The sequence below is a fragment of the Argopecten irradians genome, chromosome 3 (assembly GCF_041381155.1).
Source record: "Argopecten irradians isolate NY chromosome 3, Ai_NY, whole genome shotgun sequence".
Taxonomy (NCBI): Eukaryota; Metazoa; Mollusca; class Bivalvia; order Pectinida; family Pectinidae; genus Argopecten; species Argopecten irradians.
Window position 1 is genome coordinate 35,278,409 of NC_091136.1, and position 27,328 is coordinate 35,305,736.

A 27,328-nucleotide genomic window follows, 5' to 3' on the forward strand; every position below is an offset into this window, starting at 1 on the left:
AATGAGCATACTTCGCCTGTTTATTTTCACTCTAAAAATGACATCAAATCGCAGTCTGTATGACATAAAACTTTCAGATCGACCACAAGTTTATAGCCATAACTCATTTCAGAACTTAATTAATCAAATGGTTTTGAACAATTGGACGGAATACAAACCATGACGATTTGAAACTAAACATAGAAAAAAGACAATTTTGTTTGTTAACTTTTTATTAAAATGAACAAGTAAAAAAAGGGGAAAGTAACAAATTATACACCTCTTGCAAAAGAAAAGTTTACATGTTTAGACTTATAAAATGTGCACCTGTCTACAAATAGCTTACAAAACACTAATTTCCTCATTGATAATCATTTAATACTGCGTACGTAGTTTTGTTGTTGTTGTTGTAGTATATTGACTAGGTTTCATTATTGAACACATCTCCTTATAAGTCATGTAGCATATTCAATGGAAGCCAAATGAACGAGATTCATAAAAGGGCAACAAAAAACTGATCAATCTCTGGCTGCCTACCATCAATCTATATCAAATAAAATAGGTAGCAAAACATATACTATCATAATACACGTAACACAGGATAATAAAGGAAATGACAAAGAAATTTCACAACAAAATACTAAAGCATGGGTTAACAAAATATCAAAATACAAAAATTAAAATTGGCACGTATGTAGCTTCTGATAACATGAATATATATTTACATGATTCAACAAGACGTTGATGGTCATAGGCCTTACTAACTATTGGCATGCTTTGTCTGGAAACAAATCCAAAAACAAAACAGATAAACTATTTCTATTTTTCGCAACTTGCCAAGTAAAGAGTAAAACCAAAGATTTGCAGTCTTATAAGCAGATGTTGTCGATCACAAAAGAACAAGGTTCTTACTTGAAACAGAACATTGTTTCAAAATGACTCTTATTCCAACAGGCACGTTCATTAAGAGATTCAGGTAAATAATCACTCCTTGCACTATTTGTATATTCCGCTTTTGCATATTACAGAGTTATCTCCCTTGCATGTAGCTATCCGATTGTGACATCATTATGTGCCAATCAATACCTATCCGCAAGGGCAGATAACTCTATAATATGCATATACAGAATAGGATATATGCGTTAGGCAAAATGGCAAAATCTTTTAAAATTCACCGAGAAGAAAACCAATCTACACAGAGGTTACAAAGCAATTATAAACAAAATATTCTGGACTTCAAAACAAACATAAGATATGTACTAGTATGTTATTTGTAAATGCAATAAAATCTGTATAAAAATAACAAAACTTAAAAAAGAAAAGAAAATGCACATGGTATCAACAAATTATATCACTTTTGATCACTGTCAGATGTGTTTGCTACCAACAGTAGCATTATGCTGGTAAGGTAACACTGGGTATTATGTAACAAATAAGTTAATGGTGTAGTTATAGGAAAGTCTGTCATCATTTTCTAGATTGAATAAGAAAGACTTTCGCAGAAGCTCCTCTACCACTGATAATGTTATATAAAACTTTCCCATTTTTTGCTATATAATGATCGATTTGTCAGATTATCAGACTAAATATCAATATTTCTTATAAAGTATGAAACTAAACGTTTTTGATGATAGAAAAAAGTATCTTCTTGAAAAATCAAGGAGTGTCAGAATTTCACATACAAAATGTTGTCAATAGAAACAAATTCTCACGGTAATGCCTCAAAAATATTTTGCCCCATCAGGGGTGATCCAATTTAAATATCAAAAGTAAACTATTTCAAAAATACTGTACATGATTATTCTTAAAGTAGCTAATACTCCGAGAGAGCCACAATGCTTGTAATTGGAGTTCATACTGACAACAAGGGGCCCAAGGGCCTTAACGGTCATCTGACTACCTTGACAATAATCATATAGGAAATTAATTAGATATAGTGTAATGGTAGCCATTTTCGATTTGGGATCAACCAGAGATGTAACAACACTTTGTCGGGACTACGTCAGGCTCATTTCATGCAAGTTTCAGCCAAATCGCACCGGTAGAACTTGAGAAGAAGTTCAAAATGTGTTTTCAAGATGGCGGCTGTAGCGGCCATCTTTGATTTCAGATCGACCCGAAAAATAACAACGCTTTGTCAGGACCATGTAAGGATCATTTCATGAAAGTTTCAGCCAAATCGCACCGGTAGAACTTGAAAAGAAGTTCAAAATGGGTTTTCAAGATGGCCGCTTTGGCGGTCATCTTGGATTTCGGATCGACCCGTAAAATAACAACACTTTGTCGGGACCATGTCAGGATCATTTCATTCAAGTCGCACTGGTAGAACTTGAGAAGAAGTTCAAAATGTGTTTTAAAGATGGCAGCTGTGGCCACCATCTTGGATTTCAGATCGACCGTAAAAATAACAACACTTTGTCGGGACCATGTCAGGATCATTTCATGCAAGTTCCAGCCAAATCGCACTGGTAGAACTTTAGAAGAAGTTCAAAATGTGTTTTCAAGATGGCGGCTGAGGCCGCCATCTTAGATTTCGGATCGACCCAAACCAAATAACAACACTTTGTCGGGACCATGTCAGGATCATTTCATTCAAGTCGCACTGGTAGAACTTGAGAAGAAGTTCAAAATGTGTTTTCAAAATGGCCACTGTGTCGGCCATCTTGGATTTCGGATCGACCCGAAAAATAACAACACTTTGTCTGGACGATGTCAGGATCATTTCATGCAAGTTTCAGGCAAATCGCACTAGTAAAACTTGAGAAGAAGTGCAAAATGTGAAAAGTTAACGCACGGCGGACGACGACGGACGAAACATGACGACTATAGGTCATCCTGACCCTTCGGGTCAGATGACCTAAAAATACTGTGAGGTAGTAACAAAGGTAAAATTATATACAAACAAAATATAGTATCTACACAACCAAAGAATGCTATTATGGAATTACACATACAGGATATTTCAATATTCTCTATTAGCAAAATGTGGATTTGGAGTCATAGCCCATTTTAGTTCCCAATATTTCTCGTAATTTTTTGTTAGTTTAACCAAATACATTAGTACACATTCTCCAAAATGTAGTTTATATCTTGCCCTTAGAAATATTTTTAATGATATTACTAGATAAATACTAATCATTTAATATTTATAATGATATGACATTTCGTACACCGGCTCAGATTCTAGTATATATGTATAAGCATCAATAAGTAAATGTTTGTGTAAATAATACCACGGAAAGCTTCAATTCTAAGTAATAAAAGTTAGTTATGATACGCAAGAGTAAATGTTCAAGGTAATTGGTATGCAAGTAGTTGCTAAAGATCTAAGTATGCACTCAAAATCAGAAATGAATGCTTTAAATTGCATAGCCCAATAACAAGATAGCACCGTGGCATAACAGTCGAATAATATCACTAACATTAGAATTAGGTACTAGGATATCACAACTTGTACCTGCAAACTTCTGCTAGACAATAAAGAAACATAAATCCTGTATCGTCATTCACCAGTTGCGTTACTTCGGTAAATGTAAATAATTTATATTTATTAAGCTTATTTTAGTGATTTTTGCACATTAAATTTTTCCATTTAACTATGAAAACGCTAATGGCTATTTGTTTGGGTTTACAGATGTTGTGATCACGAGGTAAATTTTTAACAACCAAACTGACAGCTCCACAATGAATCACGCTAACAAAGATAAATTTACAAAGTGAAAAGACCTTATGAAAACTCAACGTTTACAAGCAGTTTTATATATATGTATATATAGCACCATGATATTACAGAAACAGTTTTGGGTATATTGAGCCTTTACAGGTAACACTGGCATAAACATGGTTGAGTACATGTCATTTCATAAATCATAACTTAGTTGAGTGATACAATGAGAGTAACTGAGAGTATATCAGCGGTGTAACATACAACTAAATTCATACAAAATATGGTAAAAACAATATACACAATATGTTGGTTAACTTTACACAAACATTGTACTCAAAAATCTTTTCATACTGGCAAAGGAATCCTGTTTAATGAGATCATGAAATGTAATATTCACAATTATATACAATGACACTTCAATCTTGTTTTGTAGCTGTCACAACACCATATTCATTTGCATAACTGATATCACAATAATATATGGAAAGTTTTGTAGGATCTAATATAATCTTAAGTGTATATTTTGGCAAGAGTAACAATAGGAATGAATTGGTGAATAATGAAAGAATAGAGTGCGTATGTCATATATACAGTTGTGAATATTCTGCATTATATAAGCACCATGTTAAATCATCACTGTAACTGAATAGCCTATCTGAATTCTATCTAGAGCGAATAACTAGGTTCAGTCAATTGATATGCTTAGCTTCTAGAAACCCGAAAGTGCACAGAATGAAGTATTTGCAGTAGCACTATTCTGTGTTTTCTTACCTGAAAGTGTTTTGCGTACATATCCACTGCATAACATAGAATGACACCATAGCTGCAAAAATAATAATAAATCTGCAGAATCGATGATTCTAAAAAATTGAATTACTTACAAATGTCAGTCAAACCTTTCACTGAGAGACAGTCTATAGAAATCCTGTGTTGGCAGTTACTGCACAAAGAATCTATTTTGAACTCCACGTAAATGCATTTCCAATCAAAAACATCTTTGTGGTTTTTCTCCGTCACCCTCATCCTGAAATTACAAATTAAATGAAAGAAAATTATTCAATTTTAAACACAACTGCACATACTAAAGCAAATTACACACGTCCCTGCAACACAGGCCTCATAAAATTGCCACTAAAAAGAAAGCAGAATTATATACTTCATAACCTAATAATTTAGCAATTGCCTAGCTTAATTGAAATTAAAAAATATTCATGAGTTAAACTATATAAACATGGTTTACAGTGATTTTATTTGATCTCAAAATATTTATGTCTGCAACATCTAAAATTGCTGTTTGCTTTGAAAATGATGCATAATTGCATATATATTTCTAAAAAAAGTTTCACATCCACTGGTACAAAAACCGCAAAAACAGTTCATAAACTTTCTGAGATTATTGTTGAATATTATTTTTTCATTTCATTATGTTATTGTTTTAAGTTGAACAGCTTACCTACCTGTTCCATTTCCAGAGTATCCATATGTATCTGGTTAATCATCTGCTTAACAGCCAGAGTCTGCTCCTGGCGACGCTGAAGTTTGGGAGGCAGTTGGATAAACTTTCGTCCACTTGATGGATCCTTCACAGGACCTGTAGTGGTAGACAGATACTCCACTGGTGACACAAGAGTCTCTGGTCCTTGTATCTGCAGTTCAACTTCACTAGGATTTCCAGGATGCAAATCAGATACTCTTTGCATGGGTTGATTGAGTCCAGGAGAAATATACCGTTCCGTGGTGGGTGTATTGTAAGGAACTGGGGGAGGATTGTACTGTCGCGATATATCAACGTTTCCTGTATTATAGTTCAAATTCCTATGAACAATTGGTGGGTTGTAGGTTTGTGCCGATGTTGCATTGCCAGGAATTGTTGGTGGGTTGTAGTGCTGTGCCAATGTTCCATTGCCAGGGACTGTTGGTGGGTTGTAGGTTTGTGCCGATGTTCCATTGCCAGGGACTGTTGGTGGGTTGTAGGTTTGTGCCGATGTTCCATTGCCAGGGACTGTTGGTGGGTTGTAGTGCTGTGCCAATGTTCCATTGCCAGGGACTGTTGGTGGGTTGTAGGTTTGCGCCGATGTTCCATTGCCAGGGACTGTTGGTGGGTTGTAGTGCTGTGCCAATGTTCCATTGCCAGGGACTGTTGGTGGGTTGTAGGTTTGCGCCGATGTTCCATTGCCAGGGACTGTTGGTGGGTTGTAGGTTTGTGCCGATGTTGCATTATCTGGAACTGGTGGTGGCTTGTAGTGCTGGGCCGATGTAACATTGCCAGGGACTGAAGGTGGGATGTAGTGCTGTGCCGTCACTGTATCCACCGGCACATCTGAGGGACTGCTGTGCTTTATGATATCCTGTTGATGATGAAAACCTTGTATTGAATCCTTGATATCTTCAGTCCAACCTTTTTGATTCTGAAGTTGACAGTTGAGCATAGCTTGTCCCTGCAAGACTCTATCACCTGCTCCAGTGGCTTGTGTCGTGGTTTCAGACTGATATATATCCTGTTGTTGCTGGTGTGACATTGGATTAACGCTGACCTTCTCTTCCAGAGTAGTTAAGGGAAGAATTTGCATGTTTTGTGATTCAGGTAAACCTTGATGTGACTTCTGTAATCCAGGCACACCTCCCAGTTCCCCATTTATGGGAGAATGTCTGCTGCCCTGCTGCAGGCTCTGCGCCAGAATGTACTGCTGATGTTGCTGGAGCATCAGAAGTTGTTGCTGATGAAGTAAATGTTTTTGTTGTAAGATATAATCTGTTGGCATCATTGGGTTTGGTAATCCGACGAAAGGCATCATGGCTGGTACAGGTAGGATTCCACCTAGTCCTAACCCAGCAGTTAAGGGAAAACCGCCAAGTGGAGCTTCAGCTTGGTCACGACTCTGTGGGGCAGGTGCCTGTGGTTTACTAGGAGGGGCAGAGTTGCTTCCCTTAGAAGACTGATTGAGGTACTGAAGGTATGCTTGTACTAGATATGGTGGTAAACCTTCAGGCAGTCCACTAGGTCGTGATGGCTGAAGAACACTTTGACCAAGCAGACCTTGAGGCACAGCATTTTCCACAGATATGTTGTCCGGAGATACACGCTGGCCAGGCTGTCCAGATACAGCAATGCCTGCTTCTGTTACAGGTTGGACATCATTCTTAACCTCTTCTTGAAGGTCCCCGCGACTTATTTCAGTAATGGGTGTTTTTTTGTCACTGAGAAGGGGATTGCTTTCGGAAAGGTCTGTATCCTCTTTCACTAGGGAATGATGCTCTTCTTTTATGGATGACGCATTTGCAGATGACACATTTCCCTGATCCATTTCTGACAGGCTTTTCAGAAACTCTGGATCAGCTTGCTGACTAAGGAGATCTCGTACTAGTTTCGGTCCAGAAATCTTTTGTGGTTCTACAGTGGTCTGTTGTTTACTTGCTAAAGAAGTTTCCAAGACAGACGGATTGTCAGATCGTTGGTACCTCTTTAAGGCATGTAATGCTTTTGGAAGACGAGGTAGACGAAGTGGGCGATTCCTGGCCCTTTCATTATCCTTGTTAGGATTTTCATTCTGAGTCTGTTCTTCCTGACATGAAGGCAATTCCTGAGTATCAGGCGACAAATTGGTGCCCTGTTCTGCTTGACTCTTCACAAGTTGTTTCCACACAGATGACATGTTACCCACTTGTTTACTAGGTTCGCCAACATGTGATGTTCCCAGAGAAATTTTTGGCATTCTTGGCAGGGTGTGGCCATAAGGCTTTGGTTGTTCAGATTCTTTATTTTGCTGAGGTACTCTCACTGCTTTGATTTCGTCCTCCATCCTCCCAGATCCTTCAGGCTTGTTTACACCGTCTGTTGCCATTTCTTCCATCAATCCATGGGTTCTGACATCCACAGTCCTGGTCTCTTGTCCTTGTGTTCGTTGTGGCCGAGGTGCCAGATTATCTGTGGGTAATGAACTGTCAAACTGTGCAGGAACAGCTCTTGAAGAAGAGTTTGTCCACATGTTTTTGTTGTCATTTTCATGCTGTTCATTTTGTTTTTGCAATGATATGAATTCATTTCCCCAGTCTGGAATATTTTGACAGGGTCTTTCTGGAAAACTGGCATCACGTTCTAAAGTAGCAGGCATCATCTTGACATTTCCAACTTTGGACAATACTTGTTTGTGGATATGTTGTGCATGGTCCTCACACTTACTGATACTTATAGAACCATTCTTTTCCAGATTATTAGGCTTTGTTGTGGATGGCCACACTGATACAACGTCATCTATGTCATCCTCCCAGTCCTCGTCAAAAGAACCGCTTTCTTGCTGTTTGCCTCCAAAAGAACCACTTCCTTGATATTTGCCTCCAATGGAACCACTTCCTTTCTGGTTGCCTCCTAAAGAATCACTTCCTTGCTGTTTCCCTCCAAAAGTACTGCATCCTTGTTGCTGTTGTTTTTGCGATTCCCGAAGCGATTGATTTCTCGTTTCTCTTGAGAAAGTTTCTGTTTTATTATCATTCATTGACCATGGGGACTTTCTTTTGTGTGTCTGTTGGCAGATAGATCCATTGTCAGTATAGTGGGTAGATTTCTCTGTACTATTCCTTTGATTTTGAACATCCATCACTCGGGAAGAAGTCTGTGCCTGTGTATGTCCTAAGGATGATTCAATGTCAGAATGGAGTCCCGCATTATCTCTGGTCTTTGTACTCTTGCAAGCTTGCCGATCCTCCTTCAAGCAAAAGTTGTCCAACTGATCACTAGAGCTGCCAACTTTCGCATGTTCCTCGTCCTTCTGTTGTTCCAGCATGGCTTTGGCTACAGGCTGCCATTTCATATACTGGTGGAATGACACCGGTGAACGTTGAGGAAGAAACTGATCTTTAAGGTCTTCATCCCAATCATCATTTGCTACGGTCTTCTCTGGAATGTGTAGTTGGGCAGTTGGACGGATATTGCTGAAGCTTGGTTTCAGTTTTGGATATTTTGAAGACGATTCTTCTGTAACATCAGCAGCAATTGACTTCTGTGGTTGGGATGAGTTTCCAGTTGGCTGGGCAGGCTTTTTGGTGGCAAGTGGATTTTTGGACCATACGTTCACTGGGTTTACTGCTACTTCTTTTACTGGCAATGGGGGATCTTCATTCACATCCCAGATACTTTCAATAGGTCTGAAAAAACAAAACTAATTTTTGGAGTTCATTTCTATGACAAGGGGCTCAGTATACCTTTAGGATCATATTTGCTTGTTCCTATAGGAAAGCACTTTACTCTATATGTGTCAATTGACCTTAAGTACTTAAAACATTTTGAAAATCCAACAAAACACTCATTTCTCTGTCTGAATTTTATTTAAAGTCAATAGATGTGTTATGGAGGTCACTGAATAAGTCTTTTGGTAATTGTTATCAATTGTTTTCCTTTCTTTTTTGTTTCTTTTTAATACCGTTATAATTAGTTAAGTAAGTATTTAAGTACTAGCTTTAATTAATATATCATTTGTTAATATTTGATACCATCATACCAATACATATATTTTAGCATCAGTTAACTAGAACTAGCCATTTACAATAAATTGAAATAGGACACACCATAATCATGATAGGAATGTACAGAATGTGTAGGATAGGGTGATCAACACTCTTATCCACACTTCCATAAAACTTCTAACATCTTCTGACATTACACAACATTTTTGAAGAAAAATTGTGTAGGAATTGTAATCTAGGCTGTGTGACCTTACTTTGGTTTTACAAAGGGCTTTTCAACTGGCTGTGATGTAAGTGCTTTGGCTGCAAGTTCTTTTTCCTTTCTGAAACGATATTTAACATCAAAGACTAATTTTATTTTGGATCCCCGCTTGGTCATTGCTACATTTTGAAAAGCATTGTAACAAGAGGCCCATGGGCCCTAACGGTCACCTGATATTTGACACAAATTAGTTATGTCATTTACTAGTCAACAGATGTCTTTTGTTCATGAATTAGGAACATAGATCTAATAGGTCTACATACAAAGTTTCATTAATCTTGGTGCATACTAACTCACGTTATCCTGTTCACAAGGTTCAATAATTATTATTGCAAAGGGCAATAATTGCTTAATTAAATCAGTTAGATTCGAATCAAGCTGATTTTCAAACTCGTCCGAGATCTTTCCAGTGTTAGTCAACATAAAATGTTTCATTAAGCTCGATTCATATTTACTTAAATTATCGTGTTGACAAGGTCAAATGATAATTATTAGTGCAAAGGGCAATAACTCTGCAAATTAGTGTCAAATCAAGCTCATTTTCGAACACGTCTGAGATCTTTCCAATCTTAGTCTACAAATATTCATTAAGCTCAGTTTATATTTATTCAAGTTATCATGTTCACAAGGTCCAATAATTATTATTAGTGCAAAAGACAATACCTCCGTAAATTTCTGTCAAATCAAGCTGATTTTGGACTCATCTGAGATATTTCTAATGTTAATCTACATACAAAGTTTCATTAAGCTCGGTTTATAGTAACTCAAGTTATCGCCTTCAAACGGTCAAATAATAATTATTAGTTTAAAGGGCAATAACTCTGTAAATTACTGTCGAATCATGCTGATTTTTTAACTCATCCGAGATCTTTCCAATGTTAGTCTGGTACATACAAAGTGTCCTTAAGCTCTGTTTATATTTACTAAAGTTATTGCGTTCACAAGGTCAAATAATAATTATTAGTGCAATGTGTAATAACTCCATAAATTCCTATGAATCATGCTGATTTTCGAACTCATCCGAGATCTTTCCAATGTTAGTCTACATACAAAGTTTCATTAGGCCAAAAAAAATTAATTCTTAGTTTCTCAGGCCCCGCCGCATCGACATTTACCCCCCGCACCAACTTTTTTATGCGCCATAACTTAAAAATTAAAAGACCGCCCCAAATTTCCATTCGAACTCGCCCGCAATTTCCATTCGAAAACGTACCCGGAAATTGGCTCCAATTTTGGTATGCACCTTTCATTTCCAGTAAAATTGGCTGCCGATGTCAGCATTTGCTCAAAACGGAATGTTTCTTCCCAGGATTATGTATTTTCAACTGGTTTTCTTTGGATATAGTGACGATTGAGATATTTAAAAGCTGTTCTTAAAGACTGAGTAAGAATTTACATTTTCTACACGTGTTTTCATTGATTTTCATGTCCTTCAAGTGAGAAAAAAATAAAATGTTATCTGCCGCATTTGTTTTCAGAGAAATAAAAAATAAAAAATATTTCCGCCGCACGCACTGACTTTTTAAAAAAGTGGCCTGAGAAACTAACAATTAATTTTGTTTGGCCTTAAGCTCGGTTTATATTTACCCAAGTCATCACGTTCACAAGGAAATGTTAACGACACATGACGGCGGACAAAAGACTATCGCAATAGGTCACTATGACCTTTGGTCAGGTGACCTAAAATGTGAATTCATTCCTTTTCTTTGTCATAATTCTAATGATGTAAACAATGAACCTAATTGCATTGAGTGCAGGAAATATAGTAGTCATGGAGTTGGCACAATGTAGTAAAACATCTACTAGCCAGAGCAAAAATGTTATTAAACTAATGGGCTATTATAGAATATCATAGAATTTATTTCAGAAAATGAATAGAATAAGACTTAAGTCCAACCATGAATGAAAATGATTTAGTTTTGTATCTGGCAGTTAGGAATAACCCTTTACTCTTTCTATACACATGGAAAGTTTAATGTAGTCATCTAAATTTACCTAATAATTATCTTGCGATTTATTAAAAACCCGAGTAGCAGTATTCTGAAGTTTATAATTATAATGCAATCCAGAGTGAAAGCTTAAGTGCCACAAACTGCCAGTTTGTTTATGATGATATCTGCTAGATTTATCTTATTTGTCAGACAAAAAACTGTAAATGTGGTCGAAATAAATATCTATTTTGCACCCAGAATACTTCTTTTAAATTTATACTTTTCCTGTATAACTGCCTTTAAAATTGAAATTTGAACATAAATGGAGATTTATTGCAAAGAAAGAACATTTTACCATGTGTCATCTATATGCATTTGTCAACAAGGGGGAAAAGGAAGGATAAATGCCTGTCGACTATAGCAGACAACATTTATTCAAGCTTAAGTGTTAAAATGAGTTGGAATATTTACGAAGTATGAAATTTAGCAAGGACTAACTAAACATTTGACACCAATATTCAGAGCACTTACTCTATTCTCTCTCTTTCCATCTCCATCATTTGTTTCCTCCTCTGTTCCTCAAGCTCAGCTGTTCTCTGACTCTCCTCGATGACCTTCATTAAGATGCTCTCCTCGTCCATTTCATTACGAGGCCTCATCATTTCCATGTTTTGTAAACGCTGTTGTCGTACTGACCATACGTTTGATTTTGGAGCCGGAGGTTCTAGGGATATGATAAGTCAATCAAAACAGAAATCACAACTATATGACATGCTGAAGGTTTTTGTGCAATGCATTCTAATAAACATTTTAGTAATTTAAAGATATGTTTGGGTTTGGAAGCAGAGAAAAAGTTCAGAAAAAATCTTAATACAAAATAAATTTAAAAAGAAATGTTTCAAATGTTTCTTTTCTGATTTGGAATGGTTAATATCAACAGAGTAAGTCGAATGACATATATTTTGTTTATTTTACTGCAACACAAGTAAACACTTACCAGGCACATGTCTGTCAGGGGCTGGAGCAGTCTTTTCATACCATTTGGGAGCTTCAACTTTCTGCACCCATTTTTGAGTCTGGGCTCTAAAACAGATCATTATATAAGAGCTGTTCGCCAATGGAAACTTTTACAGACAGCTAGTTATGCTAGTCATATATTTTTACCCCCTGAGTCTCTTGAAATTCACAAAATCCTGTTTTATCCAGAAAATGATAACCGACACACAATATACGTAAACATATATAAAGGCATAAACTAATATCAGATGTAAAGGAAAAGTAAAATACTATTATGGTGATATTCTTAACTTGGATCAAAAGTATGTAATTTTTTTTAGTTTGTTATTTTGTACACACCTTTTGTTCTTCAATTCCATGAGCTCCTCTTCATTTCGCATACGTTCCCGTTCCTGTTGCTTGTGGAGGTATTCCTTCCTCATCCTCTCAAATTCCTCGTCTTCTAAAGTACTGAAGCTAGTCTTGGGGTTCTTCTTTTCTGCATTTAACTGATACTGCAAAATAAATAGAAATTTCACACCAATTCTGTAAAACACTTTTATTTCTATTTTCAAATAGTCATCCCTGTTCCTCAAATAACCTCAGACCGATGAAAAAGGGCTAGGTCGAAAGTGAATGCTGTATAAACAAATGCTTATTTATTTAGATGTTTGAACATTTTTCATGGTACAAAAAAGAATGTCTGTTAAAAACAGTTATTGCTACTATCAAAAGCCCTCCTCATACTTTCCATATATTTACTAAAACAATATTAGGGACTAAACTTTCATCACTTTCTTCTGAAGTATCGGTTTTGTTTTCTTGGTTATATTACATAAGCAGTCAGGTCTTCTTTCAATTGTTCAATTCTACATTAGATATATTATATAAATCTAAAGAGCCTTACATTTTCTTTGTGCTTGTCTCTGAGTTTCTCCAGTTCCTGGTGCTTCCGTTGCAGCTGTACTTCCTTTTGACGTGTCCGTTCCTCTTTCAGCTGTTGTTCTGTATGTCTAACTGGCTGTACCTGAGTATTTCACAGATTAGGATAAGTCTTAAACCCAACAAATGATAGATAATTTCCATTAAGGTAGATAGCAGTTACAGACAAGAGGTTGTCTTGGTTGATTATGATTGATTATACCAACAACCTATTATTGTTAACCAACTTATTTTTGAAGTGACTTAATTTTGTATTTTTCTGTCTACTAAACCACTTTTTCACGACAATTTCACAATTAATAGTTACATGGTGTTGCTGTCTGTGCTCAAATCATTTTTGCAGTGATTAATTTTCAGGACATCAAACACCCCTCCGCTACTCAGTGACATTATATACTCCATCAATAATAATACAGTCCAACATACTGAATACAAACTCAGATAGTACAAAAACAGGTTTTATATGAATGGAATGGAAATCCCCTGCAATTTGCATTCAATATCCTTATATTAACTCATTTAGAATGAGTCGGTTAATGTGAAAACCAAGGGAACGATCTGAGAGTCCTTTGGTACTTTTTGTGTTGTTTTAAACCCACATAAAGCGAAATGCCAAAATCAGGGCTGATGAATAGACGAATTATGGCCTAGATAAGTGTTGATAATTCTTCACTGCTGTGTGTTGACACATGAACTGCCATTATGTGTACACAGTGGATAATTCACATACATGGGATGATCATCACTAGTATATCTCTGTCCAAAGTTTCGCTGTTTCATTTCTGTTTTTGGTGTAAAATGTTAACTCACTAAGTATGAAACCAACATAATACAAAATGATTTGAAGGGTCCCCAGGAATTCATAATAACCGGGTCATACTGTAAAAGTAATCATTCATGTACACAATAACATAGACATTCTTATTACCATTGGAATCCTGCATCAACCACTCCAAAGTTATTGACAAAATTTTGCAGTACCTATTGAAAACAACATAAAAAAAATTTCTTCAAATTCAAATCGATATAAATGGTTAGTAAAGAATAACATACAAACCTTCATAAGGTCTTTGTACTGCTTGAGGTGATAGTCAAGAAGACTGGATTTATCTCCCTTTCCAGAATTCTCCAATGTTGCGGTATTTATGGTGGTGTTGTTGTTGCTGTCCTGCTGAAAAATGTACTGTTGGAGAAGTCCACATTTTACATCTTTTTCTCGGCAAGCTTCCTCTGCACGAATATTTCCCTGTGAGATAGAAAAATATCAAAAATGTTTACTTTTCATTTATAGCAGCTATGCTTTATATATTATTACAAAATACATAGGTGTGTCTAGCTATTTTAACCACTTTCCAACATAACGGAAAGACGTCATTAAAGCAATGTAATCGGTTTTAAATCCAGTTATGACAATGTCAATTGAAAATTTGATACAAGCACATTTTTACGTTTCGTGGTAATAAAATCTCATACTCCAAGTTTTTATCATTCCATGAATATCTTTAATGACATTTTTTCCTAATTCAAAAGTAACATTTGTTTTGAAAACTGCTCTTGAAAATTGCAAAACCACAACAAAAACTTGTACATTTCTTAAACCAGTAGTACTGTCGGTTTTTCCCCCCAACTATACTTGTGATGTTATATATCTATGGATTCAGTCCATTGGGAAATACTAGAAAATTTGCAAAAGAGAGTGTCTGTAATGGTAAGAGATTTTACTGACTGTAATTACCCATAACACACTTACCATTGGGAAAAGTTCATCGTTGTTTAGTCTCTGGTCATCTCCAGACTTGGTCCCAAACACACGTTTTTGTTTGTCCTGATGGCGCTGTATCATATCTGTACTTTCTACATTTTCTACAGCTGGCTTCAAGTCCTCCTGATCCTGTAACTTTTTCTTTGCCTCACTCTGAACTTGCTTTTTCTGTCACAAAAGGAGCAGAAAGCTTAAGCCGTGGTAGAAATCAAGAGTAGCTTTCACAGCAAAGATAGAAAAGAAAGTATTAACTTTAATTTTGTAATAGTGCAAAAGTCTTAGTCATAAACAATTTTATTCATGTCAATGTAACACAAATTCCTTTGCATACAGCTTTCTTTTGACCCCTCCAAATCTTATGACAGGGGCATGAAAAGGTCCTATTTAGTACTGTAAACAGACTATTAACATATAATTAACCTTAGTCATCAAATTTTATAGCAAATATGAAAAACTCTTATGATTCATTAGCACGGATATAAGGTAGCGCAATTCGGTGGTTCAACTGTGGAAATACACTTTCAGAAAATTTACCCCAGTATATGAATTTGCGCTTCAAAAACAGTGTGAAAAGCGCTAAAATAAAACTACCACCAAAATCAAATGTTTACAGTAACCTCATTGATAAAAATTATGCTTATCAAAAGCATGAAAATCGGTTCAGAAATAAAACCGTAAATTGCAACAGTGAGAAATATTCCTAGTGATACGGTATAATGTCAGACCAATCCAAGATGGTATTTAGCCACATTTTACAATGTCATTATTTTTGTACCATTTCTTTCATTTCTTTCTTCTTTTTCTTTTTCTCTTTCAATCTTTCTTGTGCTTCAAACTTCTTCTGTTCCTTTTCCATCTCCAGTTCTCTTTTTCTGTTTTCATTCTGAATCACCTCCAACTCCTTCAGGACTCGACTTTCTTCCCTACAATGCAGAAGATTGTTAATGTAAAGTAAGATTTTTAATGTAATGTAAGATTGCTAAATAATGTAGTTGGGTATATTATTGACATGACAGACAACATTATCAACCATAGTTCCTGTAAACATAACTATTATTTGAGAGCACAACATTGCTTTTGAAAAGGTAAGTACAATGATGAATCCAATTTTTCACAATAATTGTTATACCAGCAAAATAACTAATTTACGATTTGTTTCCCAACATTCTAGCTAGTCTAGAACATTACTTGCACAAAATTTCTGTCGGAAAATTCAAGGTACTAAAACAAAATTGCAGATGTGAAGCTACTATTTTCCCCTTATAATAGACTAGTATCTACCCAGGAAAGAGATATTTTCAAATCTTTAAACTAAAATATTTACCAAAGTCTCGTTCCCTTTTCAAAGCCAACTTGTCCTTTTAGATTCTAACTACTTACCATGAGTCTCCTACAACATTACTCTTCTTGGGTTTTTTGTTTTCTTGTTGAAATTTGGACTGTAATTTATCTCCAATTTCTTTCATTTCCTAATAAAAATGAAAATTCTTCTACTAAGACCTATTTTATTTTTGCATGTAAACAATTATTTGTGAAACATTTTATTTGCATTCGAGCTTTCACGAAATTAAACAAAAATATCAATTTTATAAAAAATAAAGTGGTTTATTATAGTAGTAATAGTTACTAGGATGGAAAATGGCTAATAGCTTTGTTACTCCATTACTATCAATGCAATAAATCACTAACAGCATCAATTACTTTTTTTTTTAAATATGGAGTGAAAAAAAAAGACATTTTGTTTTGCAATTGAGGTATCTTTTTATAGCAAAAGAAGATACTAATAGATAAAGGGTATTACCTTTTCTCTGCGGCGTTGTTCTGCAAGCAACTGTTTCTTTGATACTGCTTTAGGTTTTTCCCCTGGCATTTTACGGTTCGATTTTTTCTTTGCTTTCTGTAATTGATAATTGTTAGGTAAAACAGCAGGCTGTAAAATACAGACCAACGTAATGAATCTGGCCCAATAAACGTCTAGGGCAATTTAAAAAATTTAACAAATGCTCTCAATAGAACTAAATATGGACTAGCATTTCATAGAATTAATAGAATTACTGCACAAAATGAGCCATAGGTCAATTTGCAAAAGAAACTAGAACACTGACACGTCAGAAAGGGCCCCGCTATGTGTCTGACGTGCTTAAGTGGAAAAGTAGTATTTTGACAACGAATTCTTCCGTGTTAGCTATATGTTGCTAATAAATAATTAATGTCAACATTAATTGGGAAACCGATGATGGTACATTATTATAATTCTTTGGAAAAAGTCTTCCAAGTATTTAACTTGAATCCTGATTCCAAGCTAACATTACATTAAGAGCATACAATTAACTCAAATAAATTTGACCTTGACCTTTGACTTAGTAACCTTGGCCCATAACCTTACCTTTGGACAGTCAACTCCTTGTTTAATTCTGAACAACTTTGCATCATAATGTTATAACAAAATGTTTATCAGTTAAGAGCAACAACATTGTGATTTTTTTAAATGTTAAAATCCAAGATGGTCGATTTTTTAATTTAATTTCAGCCTGAAAAATTACCAAGCAGATCTAGGATGGATGGGGAATCATCATGTAAAATATGGGGAAAATACTCCACTCCCTTCCATCATTAATGTGCAAAAGAAAAAAAACGGACAGACGGACGGACGGACGGACAGACAGACGGACGGACAACCTGATTACTATAGGGCACCCGCATCTCGATGCGGGGCCCTAATAAAGAAATATACAGTTTTCATATTTTCAGTCTACATTTAATTTGACAAAGAAAGTGAAATTGAAGCCTCTAAATATGGTAATTTCAAAGAGTCTTAATATGATACAATATTTTACAGACTGTACTCGCATTATTATCGACAATTCTCTGAGAAGTAGAAATATCTTACCCGCATGCGATGGTTGTGTCTTTTCTTGGGATCTCTGGACTTCAGCCACTCATCGTAGGAGTGAAATTTCTTTAACTGAAATCAAAATAATATCTTTTGATGCTATAATGAATTGTTATGATATACCTCAATACCTTTCATGCAACCTGTGGCTACCATATTGAACATCCTATAGAAGAGGCCTTTCATGAAGTTCACCCAGATCAATCAGGGTCAAACAAATTTCCCACACAATCATGTCAGTGCAAACCTTGATTTCCTATGAAATTGTTCTTTAAAATCATTCACCTCTATGACATTTCAATGAATTTCCATTATGTTTAAGTCAGAATAGAGAGTTTCACTGTATATCATGGTCAGTTAATGGATTTTGACATCTATATCACGCTGCACAAAATTTTGTAAGAGGACAAACTTCATAAGATGCTCTTTTACTATATTTCTGCCTTTTCAGCAACACGATTGGAGTAATAGACAATAGATTGATTTTGTTTAAATACAAATCACTTACATCTTCTTCTGTGACCTCATAATCACTATCCTCTGGTGTTCTGTATTTCTGTAAGAGTAAACAGACAATACTCTAAACAATTTGCTCCTAATTTCATCATAATAAATTCTGTTTTTGCTCTTAGTTAATGATGGGTAGCAGATTGTAAGTAGCATCCAACCCCCTGTATGTACTTACAAAATCATCGTTATCACATAACTTGCCTGTCCAGCCATGTCATACGTCCAGGTCATAAATAACGTAAGACACATGTGTAATAACAGATTAATGATATCATGTCAATAACAGTGAGTTATTGTTTTTCATTTTCAAATAAAGCATAGACAAATTATAAGTGAATAACTTCCAGAATCTAGAAATAATTACTGTCCTTGATTCATACTTTCCTGTGTGTATATTATTGCAATGTATATTATTACTAAAATTCTGTTTGTCATATAACATTTCCAACGTAAAACCTAGAGTCCAATAGTCTCAGAACATCCAGTTGACCCTTGACTTCTAGCAGTTTCAGAGTCAAATCACCATTTTTGAGAAATCTGAAGAGTTCAAACAGATGATAAATAGACATGGGCTTCAAACCCAAGAGTCAAATTTGATTTTCAAGAGTCAAAAGCACTCTCAGTGGTCTACTGGATGCTGCGTGTCCAATACTTTTATATAAAATTTAAATTAATAAGCCCATAGCTTCATATTTTAGCACATTTTCAGAACTGGTTTACAGTGAAGGATAAGACCTACCCTGAAGATAAAATCAAAGAAGCTGTCCTCTTCCTGCTCCTCTCGTGTGTACCTTTGATTGGGCGGCTTTTTCCTTGTCTGAAATCCTGTGATTATTTTAAAGATGAGTTTAAATGCAAGGGAGATAACACTGTAATAGGAAACGAGATCCCTGAGGGATCTTGGCGTCCACCAAAGAATGATTATGTCTGACAAATGAAAGAGGGATCTTTTCAAACTTAAACTTCTTTTTTTTTCTGTTTTACAAACTTAAAACTTTTTTCTCTCTGCTTTTCAAACTTAAAACTATCAAAATCCAAGATGATGGTCAGCCATCTTGTTGACCGATCAGTCCCAAAATGCAATAGACAGAAGTAGGGCCCTTGAAGAACCTACAGATATAATATGAGAAAAATCCTTTCAGTGCTTTCTGAGAAATAGCGGTAACAAATCTCAACTATCAAAATCCAAGATGGCTGCCTGTTGGCCATCTAGTTCACTGATCGGTCCCAAAATGCAATATGCACAACAAGATGTGGGGAACCTGCATGTGAATTCTGAGACAGATTGCTTAGGTCAGTACCTTCTGAGAAATAGCAGTAACAAACTCCAATTATCAAATTTCAAGATGGCGTCCTGTCGGTCATCTTATTCACTGATAGGTCAGAAAATGCAATATGCACAACTAGGACCTTTTCTGCATGTGAAATTTGAGACAGATCCCTTCAGTACTTTCTGAGAAATAGTGGTCGCAAGAATTGTAAACAGACGGACCACAGACAAAAGGTGATTTGAATAGCCCACCATCTAATGACGGTGGACAAAAATTCAATAGTTTCTGTAAATGCATTCAATCAATTTCTTTCATCATTAATCAACTGTCAAAAATATTTTACTACGCATTTCCTGATACTTACTTCGTTTGAAAATAAATTCAGAAAAAACACCCATGAATATTCTTCCAAAGAAAAAGACCTGTAATCCGAAATCAAACTTTGTCAATTACAATGATTTTCACTCCCAAAGAAAGATTACAACTGCATTGTATCTTATAATGGTGCTCAAGTTAGAAAAAATATCAAAAAGTTCTGATGCTCCAAGATTAGAAAGTTCCATCTGTCATTCAATCTGCAGTATAACATATGTAGATAACAGACTTTAAATCAGACAACTGTGTTAATTGAAAGATTTAAGATTGAACTTTATTTAATTTGAAGAATTCAATTGATTTCATAGTTAATGAGAAGAAATATATCAAATATAAATCAAGCATTTAAATCTAAGGTTTTACTGTAAAAAACAGAAGTTTAAATGAAAAGGATACACTGAATTTAACTTTATAATACAATAGAGTCCTCAACAAGAAAATGTAGATTATCTCTGTGATTTTTTTTCTTCATGCAGGAAATAGCAAGTAAACTTACATTATCATCCATGTCTTCACTATCACTTTCAAAGTACCATTCATCATCTTCTTCGTCATAATATTCATCGTCATCACTGTAGGCATAATCACACCCTGGTCCACAACCACAATGTGAGCAGAATACATCCCCTGATTAAAGATCAACATAATGCATGATTAAGTATACATATACCCTATACTCAAGGATTTATAAGTGAGAAGGATTCGAGACTGTCTCTTTACACTACTGAACACCACACGAGACGCCTATGAACCGGGAATAAAAACCGTTTTTCTCAACAAATACTTGTCTAATCAAGTCAAACGAAACACCAATGTAAAGTTTATTAAATTTTACAACGTTTATTACTTGCTTTAGGGACGGAAAATTTAGAAAATATGTCTTAAATTTTCGTTAAAAAGTACGACAGCTCATGAAATGACGGCCCCGCTTCAGAAAGTAAGACGGTAACCCTCGCACCCGCAAGCTACATCAAAGGCTGCGCCGGCAGATATCAAAGGAAAACGGTCGTCGCCCAACGTCACGGTCAGTGCACAAACACAAAAGCTCCTACGTTGTACTCCCCCAAAACCCAGTGTGACTTATCCTTCTCATATACGTCCTTGCCTATACTGTACTACATAAAATACTGTATCTTCCTTTTTTCACAGTTTTTAGTTTTGATATAGTTTTATTTTGTGGATAGAAATATTTGTGGTTAGTCGATGGAGCAATATGGACTATAATATAAAAACAAAATTTGGTGTTTCTCCATATTCATGGTTTCACAGTCACCAAGAAAACAAGAAACATGGTAATGTTATAAGGATACCATATAGTAAAACCCCTATAACTCGAACAGCTGGGGACCAGGGCCCGGTTGTTCAAAACTATCGTTAAGTTAACGACATCGTTAAATTTTAACGACTCGCTAACTATGGTTTAAACTGTTGTTAACTTAAACAATAGTTTTGAACAACCGGGCCCAGATCAATAGTTTGAGGAATACAGGGTATTCGACTCATCAGAGTTTGGTCACAATCGATGAACACGGATTGTCGACAGCATTTTAATTACTGTAACTTTCACCATAAATTTATATAGACACTTTAGCCAAATTACCATAACAGTTGACCATGAAATCAAACTCACTCACATCACAGATTTAGACAGCACTGGCTTTTCAATTTTGAGTGCAAAAAAAGAAAAAAAGAAAGAAAGGACTATCTAAATCTGATCTGTTTACATACATATTTTGTTCAGAGAACATCCATGTGAACTAGCTGCAATTGAATAATCTTATACTATGAAATAATGAAATCAAAATAATAAAAGTTAGTGGATGAACAGACACATATAGATAGATTTAGACAATAGATAGACAAATAGTACCAGGCTTGAAGATATCCTTATAACATTTCAGTGATTTATGAAATATACATAACAAACCACAAAAAACCCAAAATATCAACGTCCACATGTTTCTTAAAGTTTGTACAGTATACTGTATTTCCTGAATAAATGTATTAAAAAATGTACTTCCTAAAATTTAAAAGAAACGTCAAGAGGCATCTGAGTTTATATGCTGTCAATATATTGATAGAATAAACTAATTTACTTGACTGTCCTTAATCAAAATCAAACACGTACATTTTGCACAAGAGAGCTTAAAACAATTTTTAACAGATTGATTATAAATGATTGATTTAGTTGTAGCTATTAATTACTGGGTAACTATGTTGTGTCAGATATTTGTTGTATTCTCATTATTTAATTTGTATTAAGTTATTTACTTGCATTTGCTTAATACCTTTTAGTGTCTATCGATAATGTTAATTGTTATGTATCAGGGATTTTCCTACAGTAGAATCTGAGATGACAAGCCTGCGGAAACCACATGTGAAGTTGCGTCAACTACATTTAGCACATCAAAACCGCAGCAACTCGAGCGAGTCGAACAAGTTGCTTCATCGGACGATTACAAAACTGAAAAAGAAAAGACTACCTCCGATCGCGAAGAAAAACCATGCGATCAAGGTGAGTTTTCTAATGAAACATTTCCTAAACGTGTTAAATATGATGCGCGTAGGATAGCAACTATTCAGTATGAGCAAAAATACAAATGGTTATATTATAACTCTCTCAGGGGAGGTTACATGTGCAAAACGTGTGAAATATTCGTCCTCGGATCAGGATTCGCGCAACCAGAATTTGTGAAAGGAGTGGAACTTACTTCTCATCCAACATGACAATTGTCGAAACATGAACAAAGCAAATGTCATTGTGACGTAAACAGGAAATTTATAAACTATAATACAAATGTTTCAAGTGTTCATTCCATGCTTGTAGAACAAACCCTGAATCAAACGCTGAAAAATCGGTAAGTCATAAAACAAATGTTTCAGTGTGTAAATTTTCTGATCAGGCAAAAATGGGCCGTCACTGAAAACTTTGAACAACTAGTTAGATTTGTAGCCGATTTGGGACTTACAAATTTTCAGTACAATGATTGAATGAACACTAGTCAACCTGAAATATTTCAGATGTACAATAAATAAACAGTTAAATCATAAAATAGTGTTTTTCTTTATTTAGTCATTTTTCCCAATTTCATGTTATGCCACGTAAAATTTCCCAATTCGATGGACCCTGGATCCTGTAAAAAAACTGTAGGAAAATCCCTGTGTACACAGTACATTGATTATACTTTACAGACATGTATAACCATACTTATATCAAGGGCTGAATGCTAGTAAATTAGAAATGAACCATTGGCTTATTTTTTTCAAAACTGGAGATTATATGCCAATATAAATTGTTAAATATTAAAATCAACACAAAGATATAATTGGTAAAAAATATATATGCAATATTTGAAATAATAATCACTGTATTAGTTATCCATATGATAGGTATATCTTTCTCATATGAATTTTTTTTTTCTAAATGCACTTCTCAAGTAATATTTGAAGAAAAATATATCAATTAAACAATGACTTGAAATATCAATTTTAATATTGAATCATGATTCCAAAGATGTAAATAGAATAAATTACATGTAATAAGATAAACAACTTGTTTCATTTCATTTTAAGAAACTATTATTTACCTTTTACTGACTCTCATTAAAATACAAATCATAGATATCTTTAATCTAGTAAAAGCAATGTCATTAACATTAAAAAGAATTGATGGAAAAATAATATTATTTCATATAAGCCTACATTGTGTTTTATATTTCATTTTATTACATATTTTATTTGGTTTTTAATGCCCAAAATATTAATACAGATACCTTTTCTGTTTTACATTGATTAATAGTACTGTTTTTAACTTTTTTTGTATTGACCATCTGTACATAGAGTTATCTCCCTTACAATACTGCATGGTTTGGAGACAGAGCACTCAATTTTCTGTCCCAATGTCTTGATAAGAAATATAAATCATTGAATAAGCGTAAGTTGACCATTTATGTATTATAATCATTGTAATGCAAAGTTTGATGTGTCTGCTTGACCAAGGACATAGTAACAAATCCTTGGTACACTGTCAAAAGATCGTGGCCATTTCCCCTCAAAATTTGATCTAGTAGGCATATGGAAGCTATTATATCTATTTACAATAAGCTAGGTGACTATCGTGTATCACATTAAGTCAGAGATTTGTTTTGGATTTGTTATTGCTAGGATACATACTGCAGATGATAGGATTTTGTTTACTTCCTCTCCTACTTCAGCTGAAGAAATTTAATATAAATGATCTGATTGAACGGCTACCGTCATGTAAGCTACCGTATTGTAAACATTGACTATAACGGTTACAATATTACAACATTAGATATTTAATTTTGGAAAAATATTGCTGTATTTACTCAGTCATGGTTGCAAAAACTTAATCTTTCACTAGACCTAGCATAGCCGCTAGCTTTTTGTAAAACTGAAAAACTGCTGCCACGCATGCGTCAAGTAGAACGAATACTGGCGATATAAAAACATTTAGGGTACTGATGAAGATGATCTGATTGATTTTGCTAACAATCAAGTTTATTATTTACAATCAGATTCCAAGTTTATAAGCAAATACAGTGCTAGATCTAGCACTACGTATAACACTTGTACTAAACACTGGCCGGCTCACTGTTAAAAAGAGTCAGATCTAAATGTATAGTCAAATGATTAATATTATAGTTGTATTTTTTAATAAATTTCCATGGTAACAGAAAAAGTATTGAAAATGGAAGGTTCCCATTAGAAAAAGGCACAACTAGAGCACTAGCCTAACATGTACAGAAAGTTTCGTGTAGCCAAATTGAACGGTTTTTGAGTTATAGCCCGGAATAGAAAGGAAACTTTAATAATATGGCATTTTTTGAATAAGTTTCCATGGTAACAGAAAAAGTATCGAAAATGAAAGGTTCCCATTAGCAAAAGGCACAACTAGAGCACTAGCCTAACATGTACAGAATGTTTCGTGTAGCCAAGTTGAACGGTTTTCGAGTTATAGCCCGGAATAGAAAGGAAACTTTAATAATATGGTATTTTTTAATAAGTTTCCATGGTAACAGAAAAAGTATTGAAAATGGAAGGTTCCCATTAGAAAAAGGCACAACTAGAGCACTAGCCTAACATGTACAGAAAGTTTCGTGTAGCCAAGTTGAACGGTTTTCGAGTTATAGCCCGGAATAGAAAGGAAACTTTAATAATATGGTATTTTTGAATAAGTTTCCATGGTAACAGAAAAAGTATCGAAAATGAAAGGTTCCCATTAGCAAAAGGCACAACTAGAGCACTAGCCTAACATGTACAGAAAGTTTCGTGTAGCCAAGTTGAACGGTTTAGGAGTTATAGCCCGGAAACGATACTCGGACGGACGGACGCACAGACGCACGGACGCACGGACAGAGCCCAAATCAATATCCCCCGCAAACGCGTTTCGCGGGGGATAATAACATATAACATTGGGGAATAATATAACATGATGACCCTTGCTGTTGATAGGACGCAAAACTAAATAAACCAAATCAATTAAAGATGCTCCACCGCTGACAAATGGTATTTTTTCACTATCAAAAACAGGAGCAGACGATTTAGTATTTTTCTTCAGTTACAAAAGTTACTTACTTTACACCATCACCACCATTGGAAAGTTTGAGCTTGTAATTTTACTTCAAGTTAAAATTACAAAAAAATAATTAATTGCATCCCGAAAAAATTCCGTGGCACTATATTCTATATGGAATGAAGTACTGATTGTGCATGCACCAAATGCAAAATAAATTATTTTATATTATTTTTTGTGTTAATTAGACACATACATACACGATTAAACACCAATTATTGTTCAAGTGATGAATATCATTTTTGCTCTGTCGGCGGTGGAGCATCTTTAAAGTATGTGTAGAAAATGTGAAGCATGTGAGAACCGGCAATCACTGACAGTTCTTGACCTCTGTGCAATACACAACGTTACAATACACAGTGTAAAAGTTATCTCCCGTAGTTACGGAGATTGCCGATAGGATTACCAAGGTATAGGGTTCCAGTTATCATGAGAACCTGAGTGATTTTATAATGGAAGATGTAAACACCTCCATAAAAATGAATGAAAATAGGGCTAGTAGAATTCTGATTAGGGCTAGTGAAAAATTGTTGCTACTATAGCCCTTGGGCTAATGCAAAATTTTCAGAATTGTACACCCCTGGATGATATATTGCGATAGTATTAAAATCAAAGTAGACACCATTTTTCATGTGCCTATATATAAGCATTTGCTGTCATCAAGCTTTGGACAAGGTGGGTTAAAAATCATAAATAAGAACTTAGGTAGTAGTAGGTCAAGGGTTTAGGGAGTAGAGTCAATGCAAGTCATAATAGTGGATGGTTATGAAGTTTCTCTCTCATCAGCTGAGATATCAAACAGTATGCTGGGTACTGAGCAATAGTGAAAATCAAGTAAGAAACATTACTGTATCTGCAATCACAACAGCTTCAGATAGTAGAGATGTTGCGAAATGAGATTATTCAAAGACTTGATAGAATTCGTTTTCTCTAAATAACAAATTTTTTTATTTCTGTAATTGTCAAATCTAGAAAACCACACTATTGCAGTACATTTTTGTTGAGAAAATAGTGTTTTATGTATCATTCCTCTTATTTGAAGCATTTACTTACTTTTATTTGACTTTGTCAGTTCTAGATATGCCTTGCTCAGCTCTTGAAACTTTTGAGTTGCGTCTGGGTCATTAAGGTTCTAAGAAATAAAAGAAATTGTTTTATTATTTTAATCAATAAGCTTCTTTTTATTTTACTTCTTCCTGTGAAATTAAATTGAAGAAACACACTTATTTCCATTGTGTAAAGTATATTTCTTGCATGATTAAAACATACCAATATTTTTTTAATTAAAACAGTATTTTTAAACAAATGTTCAATAGCACAAACTGATACAACTGCAGACAGTAAAATCATTTCTCAAATAAACATGGTAAAATTCTAGAAAGTTATTTGGAAAATTTAACTGAATGTCTTTGGTTTCAAGGCCAGAGTAATTAAACATTATCATTTCAAAGAATACTTATGAATTTTAGAGGACAGGTACACAATTTATCAGTTTAATCCTGACCTACCTTGTCCGGATGGTACTTTAACGCTAATCTTTTATAGGCTTTCTTAATGTCCTCTGAAAACAAAAAATATACATGGTTGTTATACCATAGTACAGTTATAATTAATAATTTCATATCGGTATTGAACCCAGTAAGTATCCTCATCCTTATACAGGTCGGGGAAAACCACCAACTTG

The 27,328-nt window shown here is 34.8% G+C and overlaps 1 protein-coding gene across 2 annotated transcripts in view; it reads right to left on the reverse strand.

The window, feature by feature from the left end:
* Nucleotides 1–200: 200 nt before the first annotated feature.
* Nucleotides 201–27,328, reverse strand: part of LOC138318371 (uncharacterized) — a 28,506-nt gene continuing 1,378 nt past the window's right edge. Inside the window, exons 2-20 of one of the 2 annotated variants that reach the window (XM_069260678.1) lie at nt 27,153–27,205; nt 26,698–26,776; nt 20,545–20,675; nt 20,038–20,095; nt 19,142–19,227; nt 18,401–18,448; nt 17,890–17,964; nt 16,801–16,896; nt 16,380–16,468; nt 15,775–15,922; nt 14,988–15,167; nt 14,295–14,483; nt 13,203–13,322; nt 12,656–12,810; nt 12,297–12,382; nt 11,831–12,023; nt 9,361–9,429; nt 5,104–8,788; nt 201–4,670 (exon numbers count right to left, since the gene is read on the reverse strand). In XM_069260678.1, coding sequence (XP_069116779.1) covers nt 4,632–4,670; nt 5,104–8,788; nt 9,361–9,429; nt 11,831–12,023; nt 12,297–12,382; nt 12,656–12,810; nt 13,203–13,322; nt 14,295–14,483; nt 14,988–15,167; nt 15,775–15,922; nt 16,380–16,468; nt 16,801–16,896; nt 17,890–17,964; nt 18,401–18,448; nt 19,142–19,227; nt 20,038–20,095; nt 20,545–20,675; nt 26,698–26,776; nt 27,153–27,205 — 5,579 coding nt within the window. In that variant the 3' untranslated portion in view covers nt 201–4,631. Of the gene's footprint in view, nt 4,671–5,099; nt 8,789–9,360; nt 9,430–11,830; nt 12,024–12,296; nt 12,383–12,655; nt 12,811–13,202; nt 13,323–14,294; nt 14,484–14,987; nt 15,168–15,774; nt 15,923–16,379; nt 16,469–16,800; nt 16,897–17,889; nt 17,965–18,400; nt 18,449–19,141; nt 19,228–20,037; nt 20,096–20,544; nt 20,676–26,697; nt 26,777–27,152; nt 27,206–27,328 lie in introns of both variants that reach the window. The other variant, XM_069260679.1, reaches the window with a different exon arrangement.